A 23,247-nucleotide genomic window follows, 5' to 3' on the forward strand; every position below is an offset into this window, starting at 1 on the left:
GTATTACATTTCTTTTTCCGTTTTCATTTTCATTGTTATCTATATGGATACTCAGTATCCAGTTTGAACGGGGGGGCGCGTTCGGTGTACAAACGACCAAAATCTTGAACACGGTAGCAGCGAAATATTGTTTGTTTTTATTCATATTGTTATTATTCCTGTTATTATTACTTATAGAGAGAATATCCATATCCTTCCCCGTACTATTATTCAGATCGCAGATCCTTCTGGATAAAGTACATCTAGTTTATTTCATAATTTATTTACAAAAAGTCTTAGTAAATTACACTTACAGGCATCTCCACTCGAACTAAAGTAAATAATTTAAGAGCTACACGTATTAAGATGTCTATAGAGTTAGGATACTTTGGGGCTCGGGGAATAAGCCGGGAAGGGCGAGGGGGGGGGGGGGGGGGGGGGGGGAGGGAGAGAGGGCTCAGGGAGAATTTTTGTTTCTGCTTCGTATAGCGGATTTCCTTTCTTTCCTTTCTTGTTCTCTCGTCAATCACGCTCGATAAAAACGAAACGAAAATAATAGTAAAATGATAGAGAAAGCCGCAAATTTGGCGAGCTACCTAACTTGCGAGAGAAGAAAACAAACGGAAGGATTGTGTGAGAACTAGTTTGGCTCGTCGACGATGTAAAAAATGATTTGAACGAGTGTGCTTCAAAACGAAAAAGAAGAGCGAAAAACGTAAATATAATAAATGAGAAGAACCAAACTACGTATACGTGTCGATGGTCACAGACGTTTCATGTTTTCTTTTGTTTTTTGTTTTCAAGGTAAAAAGAATTGCAAGATGTAGCGTATAGATGTGTAATATATACATACATTATTTTTGTTTTTCCCCGTATGTGTATGCTCGATCACTCACATACCGTGTGTATGTGTATTTTTGAGAGTTTTCGTGTAATTACAATAATAATCATGTACGCAAGTAAAATCTAGTCCTCTTCGCCAGTTTATCGTCACACACATACGCACACGCACGCATACTACGCATACACACACACGCGCGCGCGCACACACTCGCACTCCGTCTCTTTCGCTACCTCATTTTCTACATTTTGTTTCGTCCGAGCCCCCCCCCCCCCGCCCCTCCCTCCCTCCCTCCCCCGCCATCCTTCTTTCTTCAGTCATGTTAGGAAGGTTGAAACGTGTGAAGATCGCTAAAGCATGTACATACTTCGAAACTTGTTCCGAGTAATAGTTTCCTTTTTTTTCCCCTTCGTTTGCCCTTCCTCATTCATTGTTTACATACCGCAACAACACGATGGGATCGTGAAGTTCATGTATTATTATAGATTTCTATAAAGAAACTTTCGTTACTATTCAGCAGCTTGTTTTTTTGTCTCCGTGTGTCGTTTCGGGTCTCCTTTTAAAGATCCGCCCGAGCTCAAGAGGTTACCCGAGTCCCGAGTGTTTTTGGCTTGTCTTTTTTTTTACTTACCGTCGAAGCCTGATAATAAGTTGAAAGCTACGTGTATCCCTTTTTGTTCCATTTTTCTTTCGAGCCTCTTCTCAACGAATTTCCAATTACAATATTCTCTTCCGTGATTTTATTTTACAATAAACTTGAGAAAATGTGTGAAAACGAAAAGAATAGCATTGATTGCAATAATAAGGATAATAATGATGACGATGACGACGATGAGACGATGATTCGAAGGCTCTTTCCCCTTCCAAATTTTAATTAATATCGTTCAAAAGAATATAATCGTTTCTCTACTTCCCTGAACCGCGATTTTGGCTCTCGTCGTTTGTTTCTTTTCATTTTTAATAGACACACTTTTCCCATTATTCTAACAAAGATCTTTCTCGGTTTCGTCTTTCCCTCCGTCCTCTTCCCCGCCCGCGCCCCGCTTTGCCCCCCGTACTTCGAGCACTCTCTGTGCGCATACTTCACACGCAATCAATCGCACACACGCAATCGTCAAATCTCCCCCCCCCCCCCCGCAACCCCAAATAGTTACAAATCTCGCGCGCGCACACACTTTTTCAATAAAGAGACGTATCACACATCAGTTTTGTTTCGTGTTTTTACTTCGCTTCACCTCTTATTCACTCTCATTCTTCGAATTGAGCGACTTCTCTCTTGCCATCGACGAGCGCTGCGTCGCCTTCGCATTTACTTTGTTTTTTAATTTTCTCATACTAATCATCGTTCATTTCCTTCGCTAACACGATCGATACGTTTTTCTCCTCCGCCGTTCTCTCGGTGCTTCCTGTCTCTTTTCCGATTCACTCGCTGCTCTCTCGCATCTCTCACTCTCACTCCTTTTTGTTTTTTTATTCTTCGCTAAAGGTGAGACTTTAGTGGTTCATTTTCGCCGACGCATATTTTTTGCGTTGCTGCGTGTTTTTTATTTCAATTTTTTTTGGCGGCGATACGCAAAAAAAAACCCAAACGAATAAGATTCAATGGAAGTGTATGTTATCTACAAAATATCTTAATTACTCGCTAATTACAGCACAAAAACATGCAAATATAAAAATTTGCATTATATTATTATAATATGTATATAACCGTCGAGTGTCGACGTTTATTTCTCATCCCCGTTCTCATCGCTTTACTTTTCATTTTTTTTATGCTTTATTCTTCATTCCGTGTCGCCATATAGCACTTCGTCGTGTCATTTTGTTGGATTTTTGTTTTTAAATCGTATTTTATGTTACTTTATGCCTCATAAATTCATCGCTTTTATCCCCCCCCCCCCCCCCGCTTTTTCTTTTATATTTCATAATTCTTCTGCGCTTTTTTTTGTTCATCCATCCTCTTCTCTTTTGTTATTTTATTTTATTTTTGTTTTTTATATATATATTATTATGCAGATGCTGTTGCTTTTCAAGTCTCTTTCATTAACTATGAAATATCTTACACTATCGATATTATTTCCAATTCACAAAATGGAAGGTATACCAATGGTGAACACCACACCGATTCGTGTATACCTAATGCGCTAACACCGATAATTAGCATTTATTTTTATTAATTTTTTTTTTGTTTTTTTTTTATGTTATTTCCGTAACTCGATATAAAACTACAACTGCACTGCTGGGTCGAGAGGGCGGTAAGGAGTGCGCGAAGGGACATTTCTTTAAATCCAGGGTCACGGGAAATCCAGGGGCGGGTGGCGAAGAGTAACGCAGTACTCTTTTCTTCTTTTTATCTCACTTTCGAGTGTTTTTTTTCGATTTTTTAATTATTTTTCTATCGCTTTAGTTTCACCCACGCAGCTTTTCCAGCGTCTCCCTCTCTCTCTCTCTCTCTCTTTCTCTCTCTGTCTCGCTCTCGAAGAAGGAGAATGAACTCGTTCGAAATATTCCGTGGTCGAAAGTAGTTCGTTGCCTCGGTATAACTTTTTCACTTTTCGCGAAATTTGAGAAATGAAGGGGTAAGGAGCGGCGCGGGAGGGGCAAAGGGAAGGGGGCCAGGGCGCGCGGTTGTTATAATATATATGAAACTTTAAAGAGGCTCTCTCGTGAGTTACGTACCCCTGGAACACTGGAACAACACTCTTGCAACTATAGCAGCAACCTGCTGATCGAGAATTTGGCTCATAACGAGAGCCAAGAGACGCGACTCGTGCTGAAGCAGTAAAGTTCTGTTGTCCGGATGCCTAGCGAGATTCAGCAATGTACCGGCCGCGCGTCTCAGCATGTCCAAACTGGTGCCCATCGATTCCGGATTGTCCCTAAGGGCCGCAAGACCATGCTGGTTGGCAACACTGAGGGCGCTACTCTCGGCTTGCTCGATAAAAGCAACGAGTAACGCGACGCACGGGGTTTGCAATGCGATTGTTCTCGCGACACCGCTATCGGCCGCGGACAAAAAGTGCAACAGATTAACACCAAACTCGCGCAATACTTGTTCCTCGCTACGACACAACAGTCTCGTAAGTACGGAGCATAATCTCTGAAGTCTCGAGTAAGGAGGTGTCGCGACAACGAGATCAACGTTGCTCTCGGTAACGCACAACTTGCAAAGTGCCTCGAGGGCGAGGCGCTGAGGTGAGAGCGAAGAATTAAGATTGACCGTTGGAAAAGGATCTTGTCCGTGGGCGGCCGGACACACCGCCCAATGTAAGAGCCCGTCGAGTACCGGACGCGATATCTCCTCGGGATGCTGACTTAGATCCGTCTGACCGGCTATATTTGCTGCCATTACGAGCACGTTCTCCCTTATGTGATAGAGAAAATCCCACCACCACTCGTTCTCGCCTTGTAGACTACTGCACGAATCGGCAAAATCAGCGTCCTCCTCCCGATCATAATTACGCGTTTTTTGTGTTCTAACCGGATGCTCGTGATGCAACAACAACAATTTGCCGAGCAAACTGAGAAAAGTTACGTTCTTGGCGAACTCCATCTCGTTGCCGGGTATGAATGTCAAATTTCGTAATATCGTTGATAAACAGACGCATCGACGAGCGAGGCTGTCCTGCGATTCGGTTACGAGGTAAAGACTCGCTTCGTCTCGGGAATAAGACTCGTCCTCGTAGTCGCTTATTCGTCTCCTTTTGAGCGTACCCGCCGGATCTCTTATCTTCAATCTTGGTCCCTCTCTCTCCTCGTTAACGAGCAAACACTGTTCGGCCTCGTCGTCGTTCTCAATTTTAACGTCCCGTGGCTTATCCGAGTCTATCGTACTCGTCGAATCGCTCAATCCGTTGTGCGTCGGAAAGGTGTCCTCTTCCACAACAACTTTCGTAAATTCCGGAAAATGTTCACCCATATTGTTGTTCGCTTTGTTCTCAGGCTCGCCACAGCAGTCTTTCTTACCGCCGTCGTTCTTCTTCTCGAACAATTCTCTACCAAGATCGTTCATTTCGACCGGTTCTTTTTTAATCCTCGACAATACGTCGCTCAGCGTTTTCGTCTTTTTCTTTTTGTCATTTTGCTTTCTCTCACCGTTCTCCTTGGGCTTGTCGTCGCAACCCTCCTCCTCATATTTGTTCGATGAATCTATATTATCCGGCGATGAGTCATCGCCGCTGTCCTTTTCACTCTCTTTCATCTCCGTATTGTCAACTTCTTTTTGCAGCAACGGGGGCTTCTCGTCCCTCAAGTGTCGGGCAAACGGGGCAATACCTATTTCCGACTGAAAGCACGTCATAATGTATTTGGTCGCGTGACCATCGACTTGCCATGGCTCGACGTCCGTGTCGCAATCTTGGTGATCCCACTGTCGTCGATTGTCGAGAACGAATAAATCCTCGTCCCGCGGTATCATTTTCACTGGTCTACCGCGTCTTGATAGAAACGTGTAATTCGAGGTAGTTAGTAACTTTGTACGATCCTCGGCGTCGATCGGTCGGGTCACTATGCCCAGATCGACCTCGGGTCCTTCGTGCGTTTGTCCCCAGTATCGATCTTCTTCCACCATTGATGACTCGAACATGTCCGATAACGAGCGAGAAAAATGCTCGAGCAAAACGTCGAGGAGACCAGGTAAATGTGTCAGGCCGAAGTAACTCACCTGTCGGAAAACAAAATTATGTCAATATGAGTGCGTCGTCGAATATATATATACAGAGTACCGATGATCCCCGGTTCAGTGAAAATCTTAATCTCACCGAAGAATCGTCGAACAAAAGTATGTTAAGAACATCGAGGGCCCAACAACTTTCGGCGAGAAGACCCGAGCGCAGTGCCATCATTATTCGCCATGCTTCGACCGGTGCTACGTCCGAACGTGTCAACTTGCGTCTCTTGTACAGCAAAGGCGTAACAGCTTCGACGCTGTCAGCTGGGAATGTCATTTCTCTCTTGGGCGTGGGTTGCTGGTTTATCATCGGGTTCATCGTCAATTGGCTCTGAAATTATTGACCCGCAATGATTCATAAAATTAGTGTTACGGATTACGAGATATTTACAATTTTCGTGCACTTTTCTTCCTTTCTATTGACTGACGAACCTGATGCGATCCTGGTGGTGGGTACAGAGACGACGGTTGGTTCGGGTATCGATGCTCCCACGCGGGTGGTGCGTGTGGTATAGCGTTTATGCTGGGTTGCGAAGATGGTCTGGTGGGTTGTTGCGTCGCCCATTGTTGACTGTTATTGATATTTCCAGCGGTTGGAGACGGCGATGGAGCAGCGGCTACGGGTGGCTGTGTCGGTGGAGGTTGCGGCTGCTGCGATTGCGGGGGTGCTTGAGGACTTGGATAAACTTGAACCCTGTTGTTCGTACTACCACTGTTATACTGGTTGGTACCTCCTGGCCAGCCTTGCAAACAAATAATTTTATTTTATTCGCCCGTTACTATTTCAACGACCCTTCGAGTATTTCGATATTAGTATAAAAGGGTTCTGTACTCGCGCTGTAGCGCACGAATCTCCATAGAATCTACCAACCAGCCGCATCCATTTCGAAACTATTAATTTTTTTTCGTCGGCAACAACCGGATAGCGATGACACACGTCTAACGTACCTGGATAAGGCGGCCGCTGTTGATTATACTGTGGATACTGCTGGTCTTTGGCAAAATCCGGATGTCGTCTCGGTTGTGTAGGACCCGGTGGAGGCGGTGGCATATTTTTATTCGCTGGACCGCCAGATGGATACATTTGACTGCCCGTTGGTCCTCCGTAACCGCTCTAAATAACACATTTCAAACGTATTATTAAGGATTTAGCGAATCAGTGACATTGAGCAAAAAAAAATCAATTGGAGCGTTGGAGGAAAGGTGATAGAGGAAATGGACTGGATAAAAAATCGCGGCTCAGCTTGCCTGCTCCTGCCGATAATAATCTTGTGGACAAGAGTACGTTGGCGTCGCTGGCGATTGAGATGGCGAAGACGGCTGACTCGTGGATGGTTGCTGCGGTGGATTCGGTGGATGACTCTGAGCCGCGGAAGGATAATTCGTCGTACGAACGTTCGGCGAGGTTCCCGCTGGATAACCGGCAGGTTGTTGTCCACCGCTGTACCTATTGTACATGTCCTGACCACCGGCGCTGTTTGGTGGAATGTTGCCACCGGGGTATCCCCTTAACAAACAATTATTCAGCATATTAATTATCTATTCCATTTCGCCGACCAATCATCGACTCGATCCAACGTTCCATAACGTTATTCACCTGTCGGCATCCGGCACGTACGGTGGATAGTGCGATCGTGGCGTATACGGTTGATTGAATTCTCCCTGTTGACTCATCGCTGCTCCGGGCGGCCGAATATACTGGTCCTGGGGATAGTTCTGATAAGAACCTGCGTTCTGGTAATTTCCCTGTTGCATCCCTGAGGAGTGTAAGATAACAATTAATTGACTGTCCGATTGGAGTACTGACGGTGAGCAATGCAAAAAAAAAATCGTAGGTACAAGGGCGAAACTTGATCATTTGTCTCCCCGATCCACTGTTGCTTCAACTTTTTTACTCTCCATCGAAACATCGTCCAAGGTAGAGCAGAACAAAAATATGATCCGACAGCAGATGACATACCTTGATGAGAGGTTGGTGCGTTGCTCTGACTCGGTGGCCTCGGAGGTGGCGGGGTATACTCCGAAGAGGGACCACCTTGATTGCCACTAGTGTAATTGCCCTGATAATTGCCATAACCGTCCATGGACGCGCTACTCGAACCGGCTGCAGGGAAAGAGTCTTGGGAATTAGAAGACCCTGCAATGACGAAAAAACACCAGGGGGGGAGCCCTCGATTTAACGCCGGAAAATTCGTGGCAGAGGAAAATGGGAGAGTCCAAGGAAACAAATAAGAAGAGAAGAAGGATTTGAGGAAAGAAACGAAAGGACCGAGGAGTTGGTTATCGATGCTTTTCCGGCGAACCAAGAGGGTCGAAAAAAAAAGAAAAAAGGCGTACGACTATTGGACTTACCTGGCGAGGGTACCGATGCCGCACCTTTGGCACCTTTCTTTTTCGAGCCAGCTTCGACCTGATTGATAATCGGTTGGGGATCAACGCCTCCGCGATCGAAATGACACTCGTACGCCAGCAAGTGCCTCGTGTAATGTTTCCGAAGTGTGTAAGCTGCGCTGCTACTAGCACCGATCCCAAGCAGACCGGCGATGTCTTTCCATGTTTTGTTTTTCGTGACCTATGAAAAAATGGCTTAATTCTCTAGCACTGCGTTCAGCTCGAACACTACAATTCTTTCTAAATACTTTCAAAAAATCAATCCAAAATAACTATAGACCGAAAAAGAAAAGAAAAAATTGAAAAAATAAACTCAAACTTTTCAACGTTTTTGTGAAAAACAAAATGTGAGATAAAAAGAATCTACAGTTGAAAAACATACTAAAACACAATCGTTCGATCGACCGTACTGTAGTTGAATCATAACGGATAATATACTTTTTTTTTTCTTTCTAATTTCTCCGCGCAAATAATTCAACGCGTGATCGAAGGAAACAAAATAAAAAAGGAATAAAAATCTCATGCAGATCGAATATCGAAAAACACTTGTAAAGGTTCTAAATAGATTACCGTAATCGCATTGACACGTTATCGAAAAAATTCTTTTTTCCTATATTTTTGTTTGTTTTTTTTCTTAATCTTCCCTGAACAATAGAATAATTCCATTTAGCACCAGGTCTCGTAGTTTCACGGTGTTTTATCCATAAACACCTCGAGAGCTTCGATTACTAATTTTAAAGAATTCATGAGTTATATGCATTTTTCGTGTGTTTTTATGTTCTGCGTTTCTTTCTTTCGTGCTTGAATGAAAGAAAGATACATAAGGTACACACGATCGTTACACGTGGCGACACGTGTATCAATTATATAATTTTCATACATGCACCAAAAATCGTGCTTTCAAACGAATTCAAAAATCAATGTAAAAAAAATAAGAAACAAAGAACAATGAAAAAAAATCAAATATGAAAGCGCGTTACGAGAAGACGTTTCACTGACAATCTTCGTCGAATTTTATTTTTCTCTACTGTGTGAAAGCAGAGTCTTGCATTTGACGAAACGACGATGAAACGCCTCGCAGATACATCGATGCAAGGAAAAAATCTACGAAATTTCTAATACATATATATATACGTAAAAATTTGTATATATATATATTTGTTTACACAGACGAGATTTAAGACAACGTAAAAAACGAGAAGACACCGAGGGCTAGATGGAACTACACTGCACCTTGCATACCTCCATGAAGCCCCCCCTATCCTTTACGTAGAGATATAGACGGAAGAGGTCGAGGGGGTTCTTGGAGATGGTGGGACAACTCGTTATCGGTGTTCTCCGCTCCTCCAAAAATGACACGAGCTTGTCGAGCCAACTTCTTCGCTCTATCGAGTCGTCCATTTCGTATAGCTTTGCCAAACTATCCGGTTTCTGCAAACGAATTTTTCTTCACATTTTTCACACTTTTTATACTTTTACCCTCAACAAGTTACAGCGAACAGGGGTCACTATATTTATTAAAAGGTTCATCGAATATCTTAATGAAATTGCAAGCATTTGAATAAAAGCGAACATTGAACTTGGCCGATGATAATATTTGCATCGTTGAATGCAACGAAATTTTTTACTTTCCGGCCTTGCTTTAAATTTGAATGAAAGTTTCAGGCTGAAGAAAATCGTACCAATTTTTTATTCCTAGCAATACGAGATACGATTCAAGAGAACGATCACGTTTTTACATTCGGGATGCTGAAAATCCTTTCGAGAAAAATTCTCGTTGCATTTCAAGGATGTAAATTTCAATATTATGAGTGGAAATAAAATTATATTTACACATTATGTAGCGAGTGTAGAGCAAGAAGTTATAGAATTATTCATGTCAGATTCCCTGTATCTTTTACCGAGGAACCCCATGTCGAGGATCATGCAGTGGAATCATATTTTGGGGAATTTCTCTGATTACAACCGACAATAAAATTAAATTGGAACCGAAAGTTTCCCAGGGGTTTTTGTTACTAAATTAGGTCATTCCTTTTTTGACGAACGAACTTTTTTTTCTTACAAAACATTTTTTTCATCGCTTTTTTACAATATTTTTGTCACAAGCGTTATGTTGTTCACGTTAAATCTCTATATTGACAATGACAGAACATCAATTCTGACATCGAATCAAGATCAAGATGGTTCGGAGGTTATCATAAACGGAAAAGGACCATGAAAATAAATGTAACTTGGAAGAAATAATCGTCTTAGTTCACGTGTCATGCAAACATTATCATTGATATGAAACAAAAAGAAATAATTAGTGCCGAGCGATTTGTTGGTCAAAATTATGTGCTGTTGGGGGTAGACATTTCCGAATCCCACTCGACTCATAGTTAAATATCAAAATTTGAATTAGTCTCCTACTGCTATTATAAAATTATTAAAACAATTAATTTATGTATGTGTTTGTTATTGTTGTTAGCTCATAGCAACTGAATTAGAGTGGTTTAAAAAATGTTAAAGCCTTAAACAACTTTTTTTCGTATCCACCAAGCGAACCAGTGAGTATGGAGACATTCCGAGGATATTTCTATGCAGAAACATATTTTTACTATGAAAAAAAATATATATATCAATAACCTTAGATCTGTATGGGTCTTGAGGCACATGACTGTTAAACACCTGTAAAACACGAAAATGTTCAAAATTTACGTCAAATTTCGTAAATTTGGTTTCGTTCTGTATAGTGATCGTCGAGAAATAATTGTCAATAAATATCAATATCGGGTGAGTAGTATAGAACAACATATGGTAAATTGAAAAGCTTCGACTTACCGGACTGGCCGGTGTACGGGGCCAGCTAGGACTGTTTATATCGGGATATTCTTCGTGAATAGAATTTATACTAGCTGCGCCAGGTGAGGGTACGGTACTCTGGGGCGTAGCCGGATGACTGTGATATCCACCAATGATATCCTTGCGAGACTTTGGTGTGAATGCAGGATCCTCACCGGAAGCTGCAAGATTCATATTTGTTACATTTTTTAATAATTTCAATTTTTTCTTTATTTCATAATAGAAATCAGCAAAACACTCACCAGCTGATGCATTTGAAAGCGTCGACTGTTGAGAACCCTCGTCAATTGACGTGCCATCCGGACCGGTCGTTATGACCGATGTCACTGTACCGCTTGACGTAGACGTCACATTAATAGCCGTTGTACCTAGAAAATCCGAAACTTGTTAATAATCAAATGAAGTGAATAACTGTAAGGAGTTATTGAAGAACGTGATTCGTTCGAAGCTATTACTTCCGGCATTTAAGTTAATTTAGTAAAGAATCTTGTAATCGTTTGCCATTTATGATTATTCAATGATATCTGAGACTGATGAAAATCATTTTCCGAAGGTGAAAAAAGAAAAAGAAAACGAAAAACCGACAAGTCGTTTGTGTCATTGGACTGCGAAGTTGGTAACAGTGTTGAAAGAAATAATAAGAGATACCTGAAGCGGTGGTGGTGATGCCACTGTCGTTGGAAGTATCGGGACCGAGATCAGCTGAGCTGTGGCTGGTTGGAGTTTGTGCCGGTGCTGGATGTGAATTTGGAGTGGTGCTCGGAGGTGGCATTGGACTACCCTCATGATTGAGAGGCGGCGTCGCAGCTGGCGGGTGTTGTTGATGAGGTATCGCCGAACTTGTCGGAGGCGGCGGTGGCTGATTGCTCACGTGATTGGGCGAGGGTGGTGGTGGACCCATTGAACTCGCCGGTGGTCCCATGTTACCTATACCTCCCATACCTGGTGTACTCGGCGGTACCAAACCTGCTCCGCCGGCTCCGCCGTAAACCTGAGGAGGCCCTGGACTCGGTGGCATACCCGGTGGTACGCTATTGAATCCCATTTTATGCTGTAACAAATGAAAAATGTTTGTCATGATATTTTCAGCATTTGTATTCTTCACCGTGCTTTTGCTTTATCCATCATTTCGATTTAACGTTCATGGCATCACATAGATGAAAGAATCTAAGCATACCGGATACGGAGGACCATATTGCACCATATTGTTCGGTCTAACAGGTTGATATTGATTGTTGGGTGGCGGTTGAGAATTTGTAGGCGGTGGATAACCCTGTGGAAATTGCATGTGCGGTCGAGGAGGTGGATAATTCCCTTGAGCCGGATATCCACCGGGTTGTCCTGCTCCTCCACCTCCGCCGGCATAGCCCATACCACCGCCCATAGGTCCAATAACACCAAGACCACCGGGTCCTGGTCCTGGTTGACCCACGCCTGGACCACTACTGTTCATCTTGTAAGTGTGCATATGTGGCGATGGCCCCAGGGGCTGTTGATAACCTCCTGCAATTCATTTGTAACATTCATGATGACCTGACATTACGTAAATCGCAGTTTACTCCGATGTTATCATGTGATTTGCTCTAATGTCATTGATTGCAAATGTTAGTTCTTTTTTTTCAATTTTCAGTTGTACAGTTAATCCCATTACAGAAAATCAAAAAATCTTTTCAAATCAACAATTTAGTATATTTGCTTCGCCGGTATGATTTTCCCAACATGCTTTTTGTCATTCAATTTTTTCCACTGGATGAACAATTGTATGGAGGGAAAAAAGTTGAAAATCATACCTTGCGTAGTCATTGGGGAGTGACTCATGCGTGCTGGACCACTACCATCCGATTGACTGCTCGACGGACGAGGAGGCATCTGAACGTTTTGTTGACCTGTGAATGTGACACTTTGTAAACTATTTGACTCTCAAATTGCTGAAAAATAAATTTCCACTCGTTCTATTCCATATGCACAATATTTCCTTCTTTTTGCCATGTAAGCAAGTATTCTACTAAAACCTAATTGATAAAACTAAGAGCAAATTGTAACAGACTGTTTATGTTGTATCAATCTCAAAATTCCATAATCAATCTTTCCCCGCAAACCAAATGTAAGAGAGAAAAATCTCTTGAATCATGCTCAACTTTACATTTTAGTGTAACATTACTGGGTAAAAATAAATTTTGTACCCTTATGAAGAAAATACATGTGATATTTACCAACGGCAGGGGACATTGACCGAGAACCTGTAGATCCAGTGGGCGAAGGGGTAGGCCTCATCCCCTGGGAATTTGGTGTCCCTGGACCCACAGGTCCATTCGAACTATCGTTACTATTTTGACCGGAGAGTTCCTATGAGAAAAAAAAAGTAAAGAAAACACCAATTAAATATGATGAGAAATGAAAAGACGATGATCCGACAAATATATAAAGCAACTTTAACCTTTTCATAAAAAATTATGTATTTTCAATATCCCAGGTATACCTAATTGCAATCAAACCCAATTGTCTTTCTACCTATAATCATTTTTTGAATCAGTTTTGTTCATATTCATTGCGCTTGAATCAAAATATGGGACTCTAACACCTGAATGGAAAACATCAATTCCGGAGATAAGTACGTTTTCCATCTAAATGTCTGAAAGAAATTAAATAATAACTATTTCCGTGGGGACAGCTTCATGAGAACTTGGAGTCTGTGCGATATGAGAAAAATTATTCCATTCTCCTTCAACACAAATAGTTGAGACTCGGTACATACCGTCTCTATATATATATCCTTGTATATTTTTAATCACGCTTTACCTAATTATAAAAATACCATCAATATACTTCTCTGACGCAGATAAAGGTCACGCATGTGTCTGCACATATGTCTGCAAATCCACTATATTTGAAATGATTAATTTTTTCTCAGTATCGAGGGAGAACATTTTTGCATACGTAAGAAGAAAAAAAGGATAAAATTACTCGAATACTTAGCAATGACTATATCACCGATGAAAATGTCAGTTTACTTTTTGAAGCACATTGCTTATAGAAGGAAGCTAGATGTTTCATTATTTGGCACATTTCGCGATCTTACTGACTTTATTGAAACCTTAATTCGAGGGTGCATTGAAAGATTTTTTATTCGTGGCTAATGAAGGGGTCACTAATGGATCAAAAAGCATCCGAGAAATGAAAAAATATTAGACCTAACATTGAGCAATAGGAGGAGAGAAAAAAAACGGCGTTTTTGCGCTTACGTTGTGGAAAAAAAAGTCCGATTCAGCTTGCGTGTGCGCGCGCGAGTAATACACGAAGGATCTGTTAGGTTAGGTGGACAGGGAAAGGGAGAGACAGAGAACGATAAGGTGATAGAAAATGGGGAGAAGCGAGAGAGAAAAGAAGAGAGGGAGGTCGAATTACGCCCAGTACAGGCGGCAAGCGGAACGAGATCACGCTCCCTTGCTTCTTTATTATCCCAAAACATTGGCTCCGAAACAAACGGACGAATTTTTCAGGATAGGTTAGAATTACGTTCGTCCAAAGCTGAAGGAATGTATTGAAATTGTCGTTTGTGAAATCGTTTCGTTCAGCATATTTTCTAATGGAATTCTTTGTTCAATGATTCACTTATTCTCCACTTTTTCCATACGTAGACCAATAACGTACCTCCAAAGTGGTAATTGTACATATTTTGTATCGGAACACACGGGGAATAGGCACGTTAAACCCCGACAATTCATCTGGTGGGATATAGCATTTCTTTTTTCTACACGTACAAAATGGCAACGACAGTCCTGAATATCGGAATTTTGCTGTTTGCTTAGAGAAATCACAGTTACAACGGGTCAACCTCAAACTTTTTTCACTGTCGTTCGAACTTGGAAAGGGTCGTCAATTTTTTCGATGAAAAATTCTTATTTTTCTCGCGTCAATGCTTCGTAGCACCGAAGTATTTTATACACATACATAGGTGAGCGTGCGCATGTGTGTGCATGGTTATGTACGCTTTCACGTATTTCTAGGTATGCCATGAACAGAAAAAATTTTTCTAACGTTAAATCGTGTAAATAAATTCAACGAACCACTAAGAATTTATGAATTATTTTCCTCTCCTATCTGCACAGAGTTTCCCCATTGTCCTCATAAAAAATATACGATAGACAAATTTTTCTGGAGAATTTGCGACGAAAAAGGCTTGCACGCAGGCCCAATCGGCCATCGTACATACACGTTTTTTTTTTCGAAAGCTTTCTAGCTTCATTTATCTTTTCACTTTATGTTCATTCTCGCTATTTATCTAACACCCCAAGTTCATAAAAATTACGAAGGTATATGTATGTGTACATATATACTTTTTGACTCCATCCTCGTTTTCTCGCCGTCGTCACACTCGTTGCATACGTGTGCGCGCGTGTTTGTCGGATTGACGCGCGCGATAGACAAAGACGAAAAACGGATTTTTTCTACAACTTTTCGTAAACGATCGGAAGTACGAAGAAAATCAAAATTGAGGAGTTGAAGAGGGAGATAAACAGAGACGAGAATAAAGCAAATTCACTGCACCACGTAAAACTACGCCCACCGGCCACGATCCCGCACAATCGAAAACATATTCACGCCAGAGCTTGTGTAATAATCCCAAGGCGAGGTTGTCCGTGCTAACACATATACACACAAATCACACTCGCGCGCATATAGACACTTTGTTTCGTGAAACACACAGCCGATCAAAAGAAACTCCGTAAGAACTTGCAATTTTTTCAACTCAAATTTTAACACTCTTCACGCTCGCCACCTTGTGTTTATTATTATTATTATTATTTACATCTTTATACGTTATTCAGAGCCAATGGTGAGAAAAAACACGCATTAGATTCCTTGACATGGTGCCTTGGCGTTCGTCGTCGTGTGGTTTCGTACTCGATGTTCCCGACGCTTGGCACTCTTGCGCTGTATCCTACTTTTATATATACATATGCATACAGATCTGTGTGTCATGTATCGATTCCTGAGAAAGAAAATGGCGTACTTGTGTCATTTGAGCATCCGAAGCACGCTTACCCGCGCCTTTTCATTTCTCAGCGTTTTTAATGGATATATGGTACGTTTGAACGTGTGTGCAAGTGTGTGTGGCCGCAGTTGCAACACACTCAAGCTCATTTAACGCTACTCTGCCTCGCGCTGCGACCACCGCCGCGCCGTACACTCGAGAGCGCGCATGCTGTATGTATCGATAGCTCGATAACCCAGGGTGTGTTGCTTTTTACGCTTTATACTTTTTTTCCGTTCTCCACTCTTTAATCCCTACCATTCCCTTCGTCGAATCACTTCAGGATGAATGAATGAGATGGCTAATGGAAGAAAATTCAACAACGAAAGCATGCCAGAAACGAACATTCTTTTTCATTCGGTTATACGGACGGGACGAAAATTCTGGATTCTTGCTTGCCTGCTCTTTCTCTCTCTTTCTCGCGCGCGCGTGAGTGTTTGTACGCAAAGAGCGAGCGGCAGAGGGGAAAGAGATCCCCACCTTTTTTCGCTAGAGTCGGAGAGAGGGCAACTTGAGGCTTTTGGGAATTTTTGTGTTCAGCGGTATCGAGGGCGTGCTTTCGTGGCGCGGCAAGCGTTCGTTCGACTTCGGCCATTCTCGATATCTGTCGGCTCGATGTAAAACGAAAAAGCGCGGGCTGTTTCAATTTTTCTCGCATAATCTGAAGGATGAAGAGGCAATTCCAAATAATTCGTTCAGTCTTCGATGCACCTCGACTCCAAAGTAAATACAGGAGGCTTACAGAAAAACTTTGAAAAATATTTACTACGCTTGAGAAAATACGGAACGCTGGTTCCATTTATTTTCAGTGTAGAAACGAGAATCTTCTCTTTTTCACTTGACATTTGATGTTTTCACTCAGATTGCAGGATCCGAATTCTCTAATCTTACAGAAAAATTCCGTCTTCTAGAGACTCGATAGTAAACTGACTCAATCAGCGTATAAGAATTGCCAACCCATGCAATTGTTGAGCCTCCATAAAACGCACATTCGAAAAGATCCCGCCAGAAATAGGCGTGCGAGGGTAGATGGCGTTGCGTGAAAATCTCAAATTATTAACGCCCAGCATATAGACGCGGTGAATTTGTGCCGGAGGAGAGAAATCGATTGTGAGCGTGCCTCGGTCTTGCTCCCTCCGATACGAGAAACGATCGAATATGTTCGTACAGTTATAGCGAAGACATGATCGTACTCTGCTTCTCAATTTCCAACGAAAGCGAAAGAACGGTGGAAAGAGATTTTTTCAGTAAAAACAGAAGATCCGAATGTACACAGAGCCGTTGATATCCATCGAGCGAATGACAAGCGATACGAAAACGTGGCAACGAATACAAAGAGACGAGGGTAGGAAGAATCCCTCGGGCGCCCTCCACGAGGTCGCGCCACATGCCACCCCCCCCCCCCTCTCCCTCCGCCGACGGCAAGAACATTATCGTAGCCCGAAGAGTATCTTTCGAATCATCGGAAATGTTCTTTCCCCCCTTTCTTTCGGGGCAGTCAGACACCACCTTCAAATTGAATAATAATAAGCAAAGTTCATATTTTTTTTTTTGTTTTTGTACTGTTTTCATTCTTCATAAAAAAACGGAACTGCCATTTTTGATTCAAACACGAACTTTTTCTTGCATAAGTTTCTCGAATCTTGTGCTGCATGTATACGCAGCACTAGAACGCTGATGCTGCCCTCTGTCCTGTTCCCGCACTTCTTGAAACCCGTGATTTTTCTTTCGCGTGTGACCGTTGAATAAAAAACGAAATGATGCACGGACGTTCTGTTGGGAATAAGCGTAAGACACGAGATATTGTGTTTGCGGCATAACGAATTATGGAGGAAAGGAAAATCGAAAGTTCGACTTGAGTTTTGGTATCGAAGATTCGAGGGTCCCCGTGAAATAAAATAATTGACTGAGAGGAAATCGCTCAAGCGATAAATCGTTAGCTTTTGAAGTTCGATTCGAATCGGAGTCTACAACTGTCACCGAAAGAAATGTGAATTATTCGGAATGAGTAAAAATTTGCTATAAAATGAATCCTGTAAATAATAGAAAAGAATAGCTAAAAAATGCGGCTTTAAAATATGACGGCGACAAGGTTATGTCAACGGATCGTTACGACCCGGTGTGCGAAACGCGTCACCCCAACATACGATTAACGAAACGTTCAGAAATGTATGAAAAAAAGGAATTTAAAAGCCTGTCAAATTGGCAGAGTTTTGGAAAAAGGTCTATAGCATGAAATAGTCTTTTGGAAACGGGAATTAGGACTTGGGAAGCTCGGGGGGAGTGACTCCCGCGCGCTAGGCAGCCGGCAACCATCAGCACGCCATGTCATTCATCCCCACCATGAAACCCGGTTCCAACCTCCGTATCTGGGGCTCACGGCAGCGGCGCAACTCGCGCGCGCCCTAATCGAACTATAGTTGAAGCCCCTATCCTCCTCTCTCTCGCCCTCCGCGCGACGGTCGTTACCCCCCACCAATAGTATTCTCAAGAACCGCGAGGCTTTTGGACACAGTTTCCCCCACCATTTAACATTCGCGACACGCTGCTTGTGTGTCGCGCATCGCAGCTTCTCGCTCCGCTCTCTCCCTCGTATACCGACCGATCTAACCATCCTCTCCCTCCGACTCCCTACTTTATACCAGATTCGCAGTTTTTCTCTTTTTCCACCCTTTTTCCCCTTCAATCAGACTTTTTCTCCCTCCGCGCCCCTCTCTGTCGCTCTCACTCTCGCCTTCGCTCGAGGAATCTTTCACTCGTGTTTATCCTCGTTGTTTTCCCTCCTTTCCGCGGCTTTCACCTAACAAAACGCATGTACTTGGCACGCATGATAAAAATGTCTATTTTTATGGATCTCTCAATGTTTATCTTCCTGCCTGTCATTTTTCATCTCCTTCTCGTTCCTTTCGCTTTTTTTCACTTCGTCTCTCGTCGACTCTTTCTCAACCAGCAAGTCCGGAGAGGGGCAAACGAAATTTTGATTCTACAGGAAATAAAAAGAATTTTCAAACCCACCGTCCCCGTCAATGAGTGTTACGAGACCAATCGCAATGCACATGGTCGTCTAATATCGTATATTCAGCAATACCCGCGTTTTTCGTGCATCGCGTTAAATAGTTATGTCCACGGATTTTACCCGCGTATTGGGTGGTTATAGAGTATTATTAGCGAATCGTTTCTACTCGTTCGAATACGACGACACATATCCGAGGGTTGCGAAAATAGTTCTTTGCTGACTTCCCAATCTATCGGGTTAATTAACGAGATTTTTTACTATTATTTTTTCCCATTTACCACTTTCCGAGTCTACGTTGTAACGTTTTTTTTTCTGAACAGCGTACAATCGAAACTCAAGTGCACTCAATTGAATAAATGTGTCTACTTGACCATTCTGAATATTTCATTTTCTTGATTTAAAAGAATTGGAATTCGGGTCTTTTTTTGAGTGACGAAACAGGATTAGGATCGAATGAGCAAAGTTCGTTTTCACAACTCAACGAAGCCCGAAACTAAAAACTAACCTCTGAATTTTCTAAATTGAATTTCTTCGAGACGGTTTAACCGATTACAAGAAAGCTCTGTCAGGGGCCATGCAAAAATGGGCCAACAGATTCTTTTAATAACGTACCAACCGACTCATACTCTTAAAGCATTTTTACAGACAATCGAATGGTCAAAAGAAGATATTTTTTTCACCAACTGAACTTTCCATTGTCGATGGAGAAACAAAGCAAAACTGAATCCGATGGCTATAAAAAATGCGGATACTAGCAGAGCTTTTGATACCTTAAGAAAAAAATTCACTGCATCGAAATTGATTAGCCCGATGGAATGTTCGAAGCGAGGAATGCTCAAGATTCATTGTCGCGATGGGCGATGAATTTCAATCGAACGAGAAGAAATCGTATTGAAATTATATTTTCACAGTGAGCATCAAGACTGCTTTACTAATCACGTTGGTCAATTGAGACTTTCGTTGACCCTCAAACTCTTTCACAACGTGAACGGTCTTTTCCAAGTGAACACTACAGAAGGAGGGACTTTCTTCCTTTGAAAATTGCTTGTTATTCGGAAGTTTCAAATTTACTCACCCCAGAATCGATTCCTTGAGTATTAGGTGTCGTCGATCGTTGCATATTGTGAAAATTCTGAAAAATAAACCAGATTGTAAAAAAGGTAGGATTTTACTTAAAATTTGAGTTGGAACGAATAGAAATTCGGGCAAATATGGCATTCGACCGCCCAACGTGGTTCATACCTGTGTTTGACCAGGTTGTTGCGGCTGGGGTGAAGCCGAGGGTGGTGGCGCAGGAGATTGTGAAAGAGCTCGCTGTGGTGATTGACTCGAAGAATTAGCTTGATTAGGAGGCGGGGGCGGTGGATTTGGTGGACCACCTTGATTCCAGCCACGTTGTTCTGGATACAACGTCGAAGGATGACCCGCTTGTGCGGCATAAGAATTTAACTGCAATGAAAAAAAAACGATTCCCGTTATCAATGCTTCCTGGGCCGTAGTATTGGAATTGAAAAAAAACGGTAGAAGTGGAAAATGCCGGAATAAACGTTAAAGTTGATGAAGAAAAAAGCGTGGTAAATATAAACGCCACCTGATGATGACTGTAGGGCGAGTGAGGCCTCGCGGGTGACGAGTAACGCGCCGTGTACGGTTGATATTGCATCGGGGTTGGCGAACTCGGCCCTCCTGGACCTGGATGTAGCCTTGGTGAACCCTGGAAAAAATTCAACATTTATTTCGTGTTACTCGGAAAATATCGATAGATTTCATTAAATATTGAGGAAACGAAAATTTCCTGTAATCTGATACGATTTTGTATATCTTTAAAACTTTTCAACTAAACGACAGTCGTGATATTACTTTTGAACGTTGCATTTTATTTGCTTCAAAATGAATTCGTTCTGACAGCACCTGACGAATCTGCTAATGAGTTTTTTGAACATTGATATCGACAGGTTGGTAACGAGGTTTGCAACAGCTAATAAAAAGTGTTGTCTTTGCGAGGCCTAATTTCAATTTTATTCTCATTTGATTAAAAATTCGAATATCCAAAATTTCAGTGGAGCAAGAATATCATTTTTGTATGTTGTCAATTTATGTTTCTCATTTAATGCAGAATTCACGCAGTTGTGAGAAAAACCACTATTTTTTTCTGTCTCTAGAACATTTTCTTTCATTTCTTTCGGCAATATAATTCTTAGTTTCTTTAAGTATCGTTCACTCATCAAAGCACTTGGATCGATGATTTGAAAGTGCTGCATTTTCCTTGCAGAGAGCTCACTTTTTTCGGATGCTCGTTATACTTTTTATCAATGTCCGTTCCTCAGGAATACTTGCAATGGAGAAAAACAAAGAAATGATTTGAGAAAATGAATAATACCGTCTGGGGAGGTCGTTGGCTGGGTTGTGGATAGACGGGTGGTACGACGGGTGGTCTTTGCATGGGCCAAGGTTGTTGATAAGATTCCGGTCCGATGCCAGGATAGTTGGCATGAAAACGATGTACGGAGCTGGTGGCTTGTAACAACTGATTGAGAGTGGGAGTAGGTCCGGTGGCTTGGGAGATACTCTGTCCGGAAAGAAATCGTGGTTGAGCGCCAAAGCCGCCTGGTCCAGGTCCTATGTGCGCCAAGCGCGGTTCTATTTTAGAAACGGCGTAATGATCTTCCATATCGCTAGGATGTACTCTCTCGTTGTCGTTGGACAATTGTTGTTGCTGTTTGGAATGATATTCGTGTTGTTTAACAGGAAATTCAGGGCCTTTGCCGCCGGTGCTGTACTCTTGTTGCTGTTGCTGCTGCTGCTGATGCAAATGATGTTGCTGTTGCTGCTGCTGTTGTTGTTGCTGCTGCTGTTGTTGTTGTTTACCGCTGTACTCTGACAACTGTTTGTTCGTGGGATAATCGTTGGGTTTATTTGGATACTCGTCGCTGTAATCCCTCGTTACGACAGTACCAAAGGGATTGGAGGAGTGGGTAGTGACGTGAACGTTCTGCTCGTTGTGATCGGGCTTGTTGCCGGTATTATCCTGACCGGTTAATACGACCTCCCGTGGTGACTTGACCTCGCCAGGAGCGGTGTGTCCGCCAATGTCCTCGCGATATTGACTCATCTCGAAACAAGAGTTCACCTCACGATTCACATACTTGAGCGGCGGCTGCTGGGCACCGCCCCTCGACCCTCTATCACACTTGTCCGTATCAATCTGTTGCTTTATGCAAACACTCGCGCTATTCACGCTCAATGATGAACGTTTCTTCGTACATTTCACTTTATCGCTGTGCTTTACATCGTTTTGTTGGCTCTCGGCTTGCGTCGCAGCCATGTTCCTTCCATCACGGTCCCATACTAGTCTCGTAAATTGACCAATAGGGGCACATCTCGAGTTTGCTGTAACACGGGTTTAACGCTAACTCTAACACGATTGGCTGACGCGTCCGGCTACCGTGAAACACCAACAATCGCATTCTTGTACCCCCGTATACATTTATATCTATATATGTGTCTGTACGAACGTATATAGATGCAGCTCAATATATATATATATATATATATATATGTATGGGTATATGTATATACATATACTATTTATATATATATATGTATATAGAAAGAGCGAGATTCAGAGTAGATTTCTCTGTAGAAGTATACGTACAAGTGTATAGATATAATAATCCCTTTATATATATATATATATATTTGTATTATGTATTAATTATATCTCCATATATTCGGGGTATATGTATACATACATGCATATATATTTATATAAACGTATATGTATACATGTAGTATAACATATACATATACATACGGATATATGGATGTATATATATATATATATATATATATATATATGCGCGCGTAGTGATTCGTGTCCGTTCCCCGTACGCGCAAAAACCTGATGCGGGGTTTTTATTTCTTAGTTAACAAACGCCAGAAAAAAACCGAATGATTCTGTACAATTGCAGCCACATTCGCGCACGCTTGTGGCGCTTGGTGAAAAATAAAAAAACTATGAGAAATGTTCTGCGACTCCTAAAGCGTTTACACACTTCCAAGTGACGATTTCCGACGGAAAATCTTGGTTCGTGTTCCGCACCAGGACGCGCTCGTCTTCGTTCCTCGCGTTTGTTTTTTTGTCCTTCACTTTTTTATTAACTCTTATTTGTTCTTCCTCACCACCGTCGTCGTTGTCGTCGTTGTCTCCGTCGTCGTCGTCGCTTTTTCCTCACCTCTCACCCCGTAACGCCCCGTAAGGAACGCAAAAAACAACACACACTCGCGGCACTAACGTCAAAAGTAGCGTCGCACGGTATACGCCATCTTGTGGTTGAGCGCTTTAAGGTCGTCGATCGAGAGATTCGCAGATGGACAAAGCCAACACGTTTTTCGTTCCGCGGGGTCTGGTGTGGCGCCAACATCTTTTATACGGACAGGGCACAAAATAATGACCTGTGTTACTGCCGGCTGTAGAT

At 42.3% G+C, this 23,247-nt stretch overlaps 1 protein-coding gene across 6 annotated transcripts; it reads right to left on the reverse strand.

Moving 5' to 3' along the window:
- Positions 1 to 116: 116 nt before the first annotated feature.
- osa (trithorax group protein osa) lies at positions 117 to 23,084 on the reverse strand. 6 transcript variants are annotated; one of them, XM_043417529.1, is made up of 21 exons: positions 22,952 to 23,084; positions 21,150 to 22,159; positions 20,361 to 20,483; positions 20,012 to 20,218; positions 19,845 to 19,901; positions 12,932 to 13,064; positions 12,509 to 12,604; positions 11,896 to 12,221; positions 11,367 to 11,769; positions 10,961 to 11,086; positions 10,698 to 10,879; positions 10,503 to 10,544; positions 9,111 to 9,308; positions 7,839 to 8,058; positions 7,447 to 7,623; positions 7,084 to 7,243; positions 6,735 to 6,993; positions 6,435 to 6,600; positions 5,919 to 6,229; positions 5,578 to 5,817; positions 117 to 5,480 (listed from the first exon to the last, which is right to left on the reverse strand). In XM_043417529.1, exons 2-21 carry the CDS (start codon positions 22,092 to 22,094, stop codon positions 3,489 to 3,491), a joined length of 6,363 nt encoding a protein of 2,120 aa, XP_043273464.1. In that variant the 5' UTR covers positions 22,095 to 22,159; positions 22,952 to 23,084; the 3' UTR covers positions 117 to 3,488. The 6 variants fall into 6 exon arrangements, with proteins under 6 accessions (XP_043273464.1, XP_043273466.1, XP_043273467.1 ...); XM_043417531.1 differs by having other exon boundaries at positions 21,150 to 22,117; positions 22,825 to 23,084; XM_043417532.1 differs by having other exon boundaries at positions 9,120 to 9,308; positions 22,584 to 23,084.
- Between the last annotated feature and the right edge of the window lie 163 nt (positions 23,085 to 23,247).

The sequence above is a fragment of the Venturia canescens genome, chromosome 4 (genome assembly GCF_019457755.1).
Source record: "Venturia canescens isolate UGA chromosome 4, ASM1945775v1, whole genome shotgun sequence".
Classification (NCBI taxonomy): domain Eukaryota; kingdom Metazoa; phylum Arthropoda; class Insecta; order Hymenoptera; family Ichneumonidae; genus Venturia; species Venturia canescens.

Bases quoted from the DNA above. Each gene is read 5' to 3' on its own strand.
- osa (XM_043417529.1), bottom strand. From the start codon at position 22,094: ATGGCTGCGACGCAAGCCGAGAGCCAACAAAACGATGTAAAGCACAGC. The intron at 20,484-21,149 runs GTATTATTCATT...AATTTTTTCCAG, and splicing joins GCCAACGACCTCCCCAGACG to GGTTCACCAAGGCTACATCC. The intron at 20,219-20,360 runs GTGGCGTTTATA...TTTTCATTGCAG, and splicing joins CGCCCTACAGTCATCATCAG to TTAAATTCTTATGCCGCACA.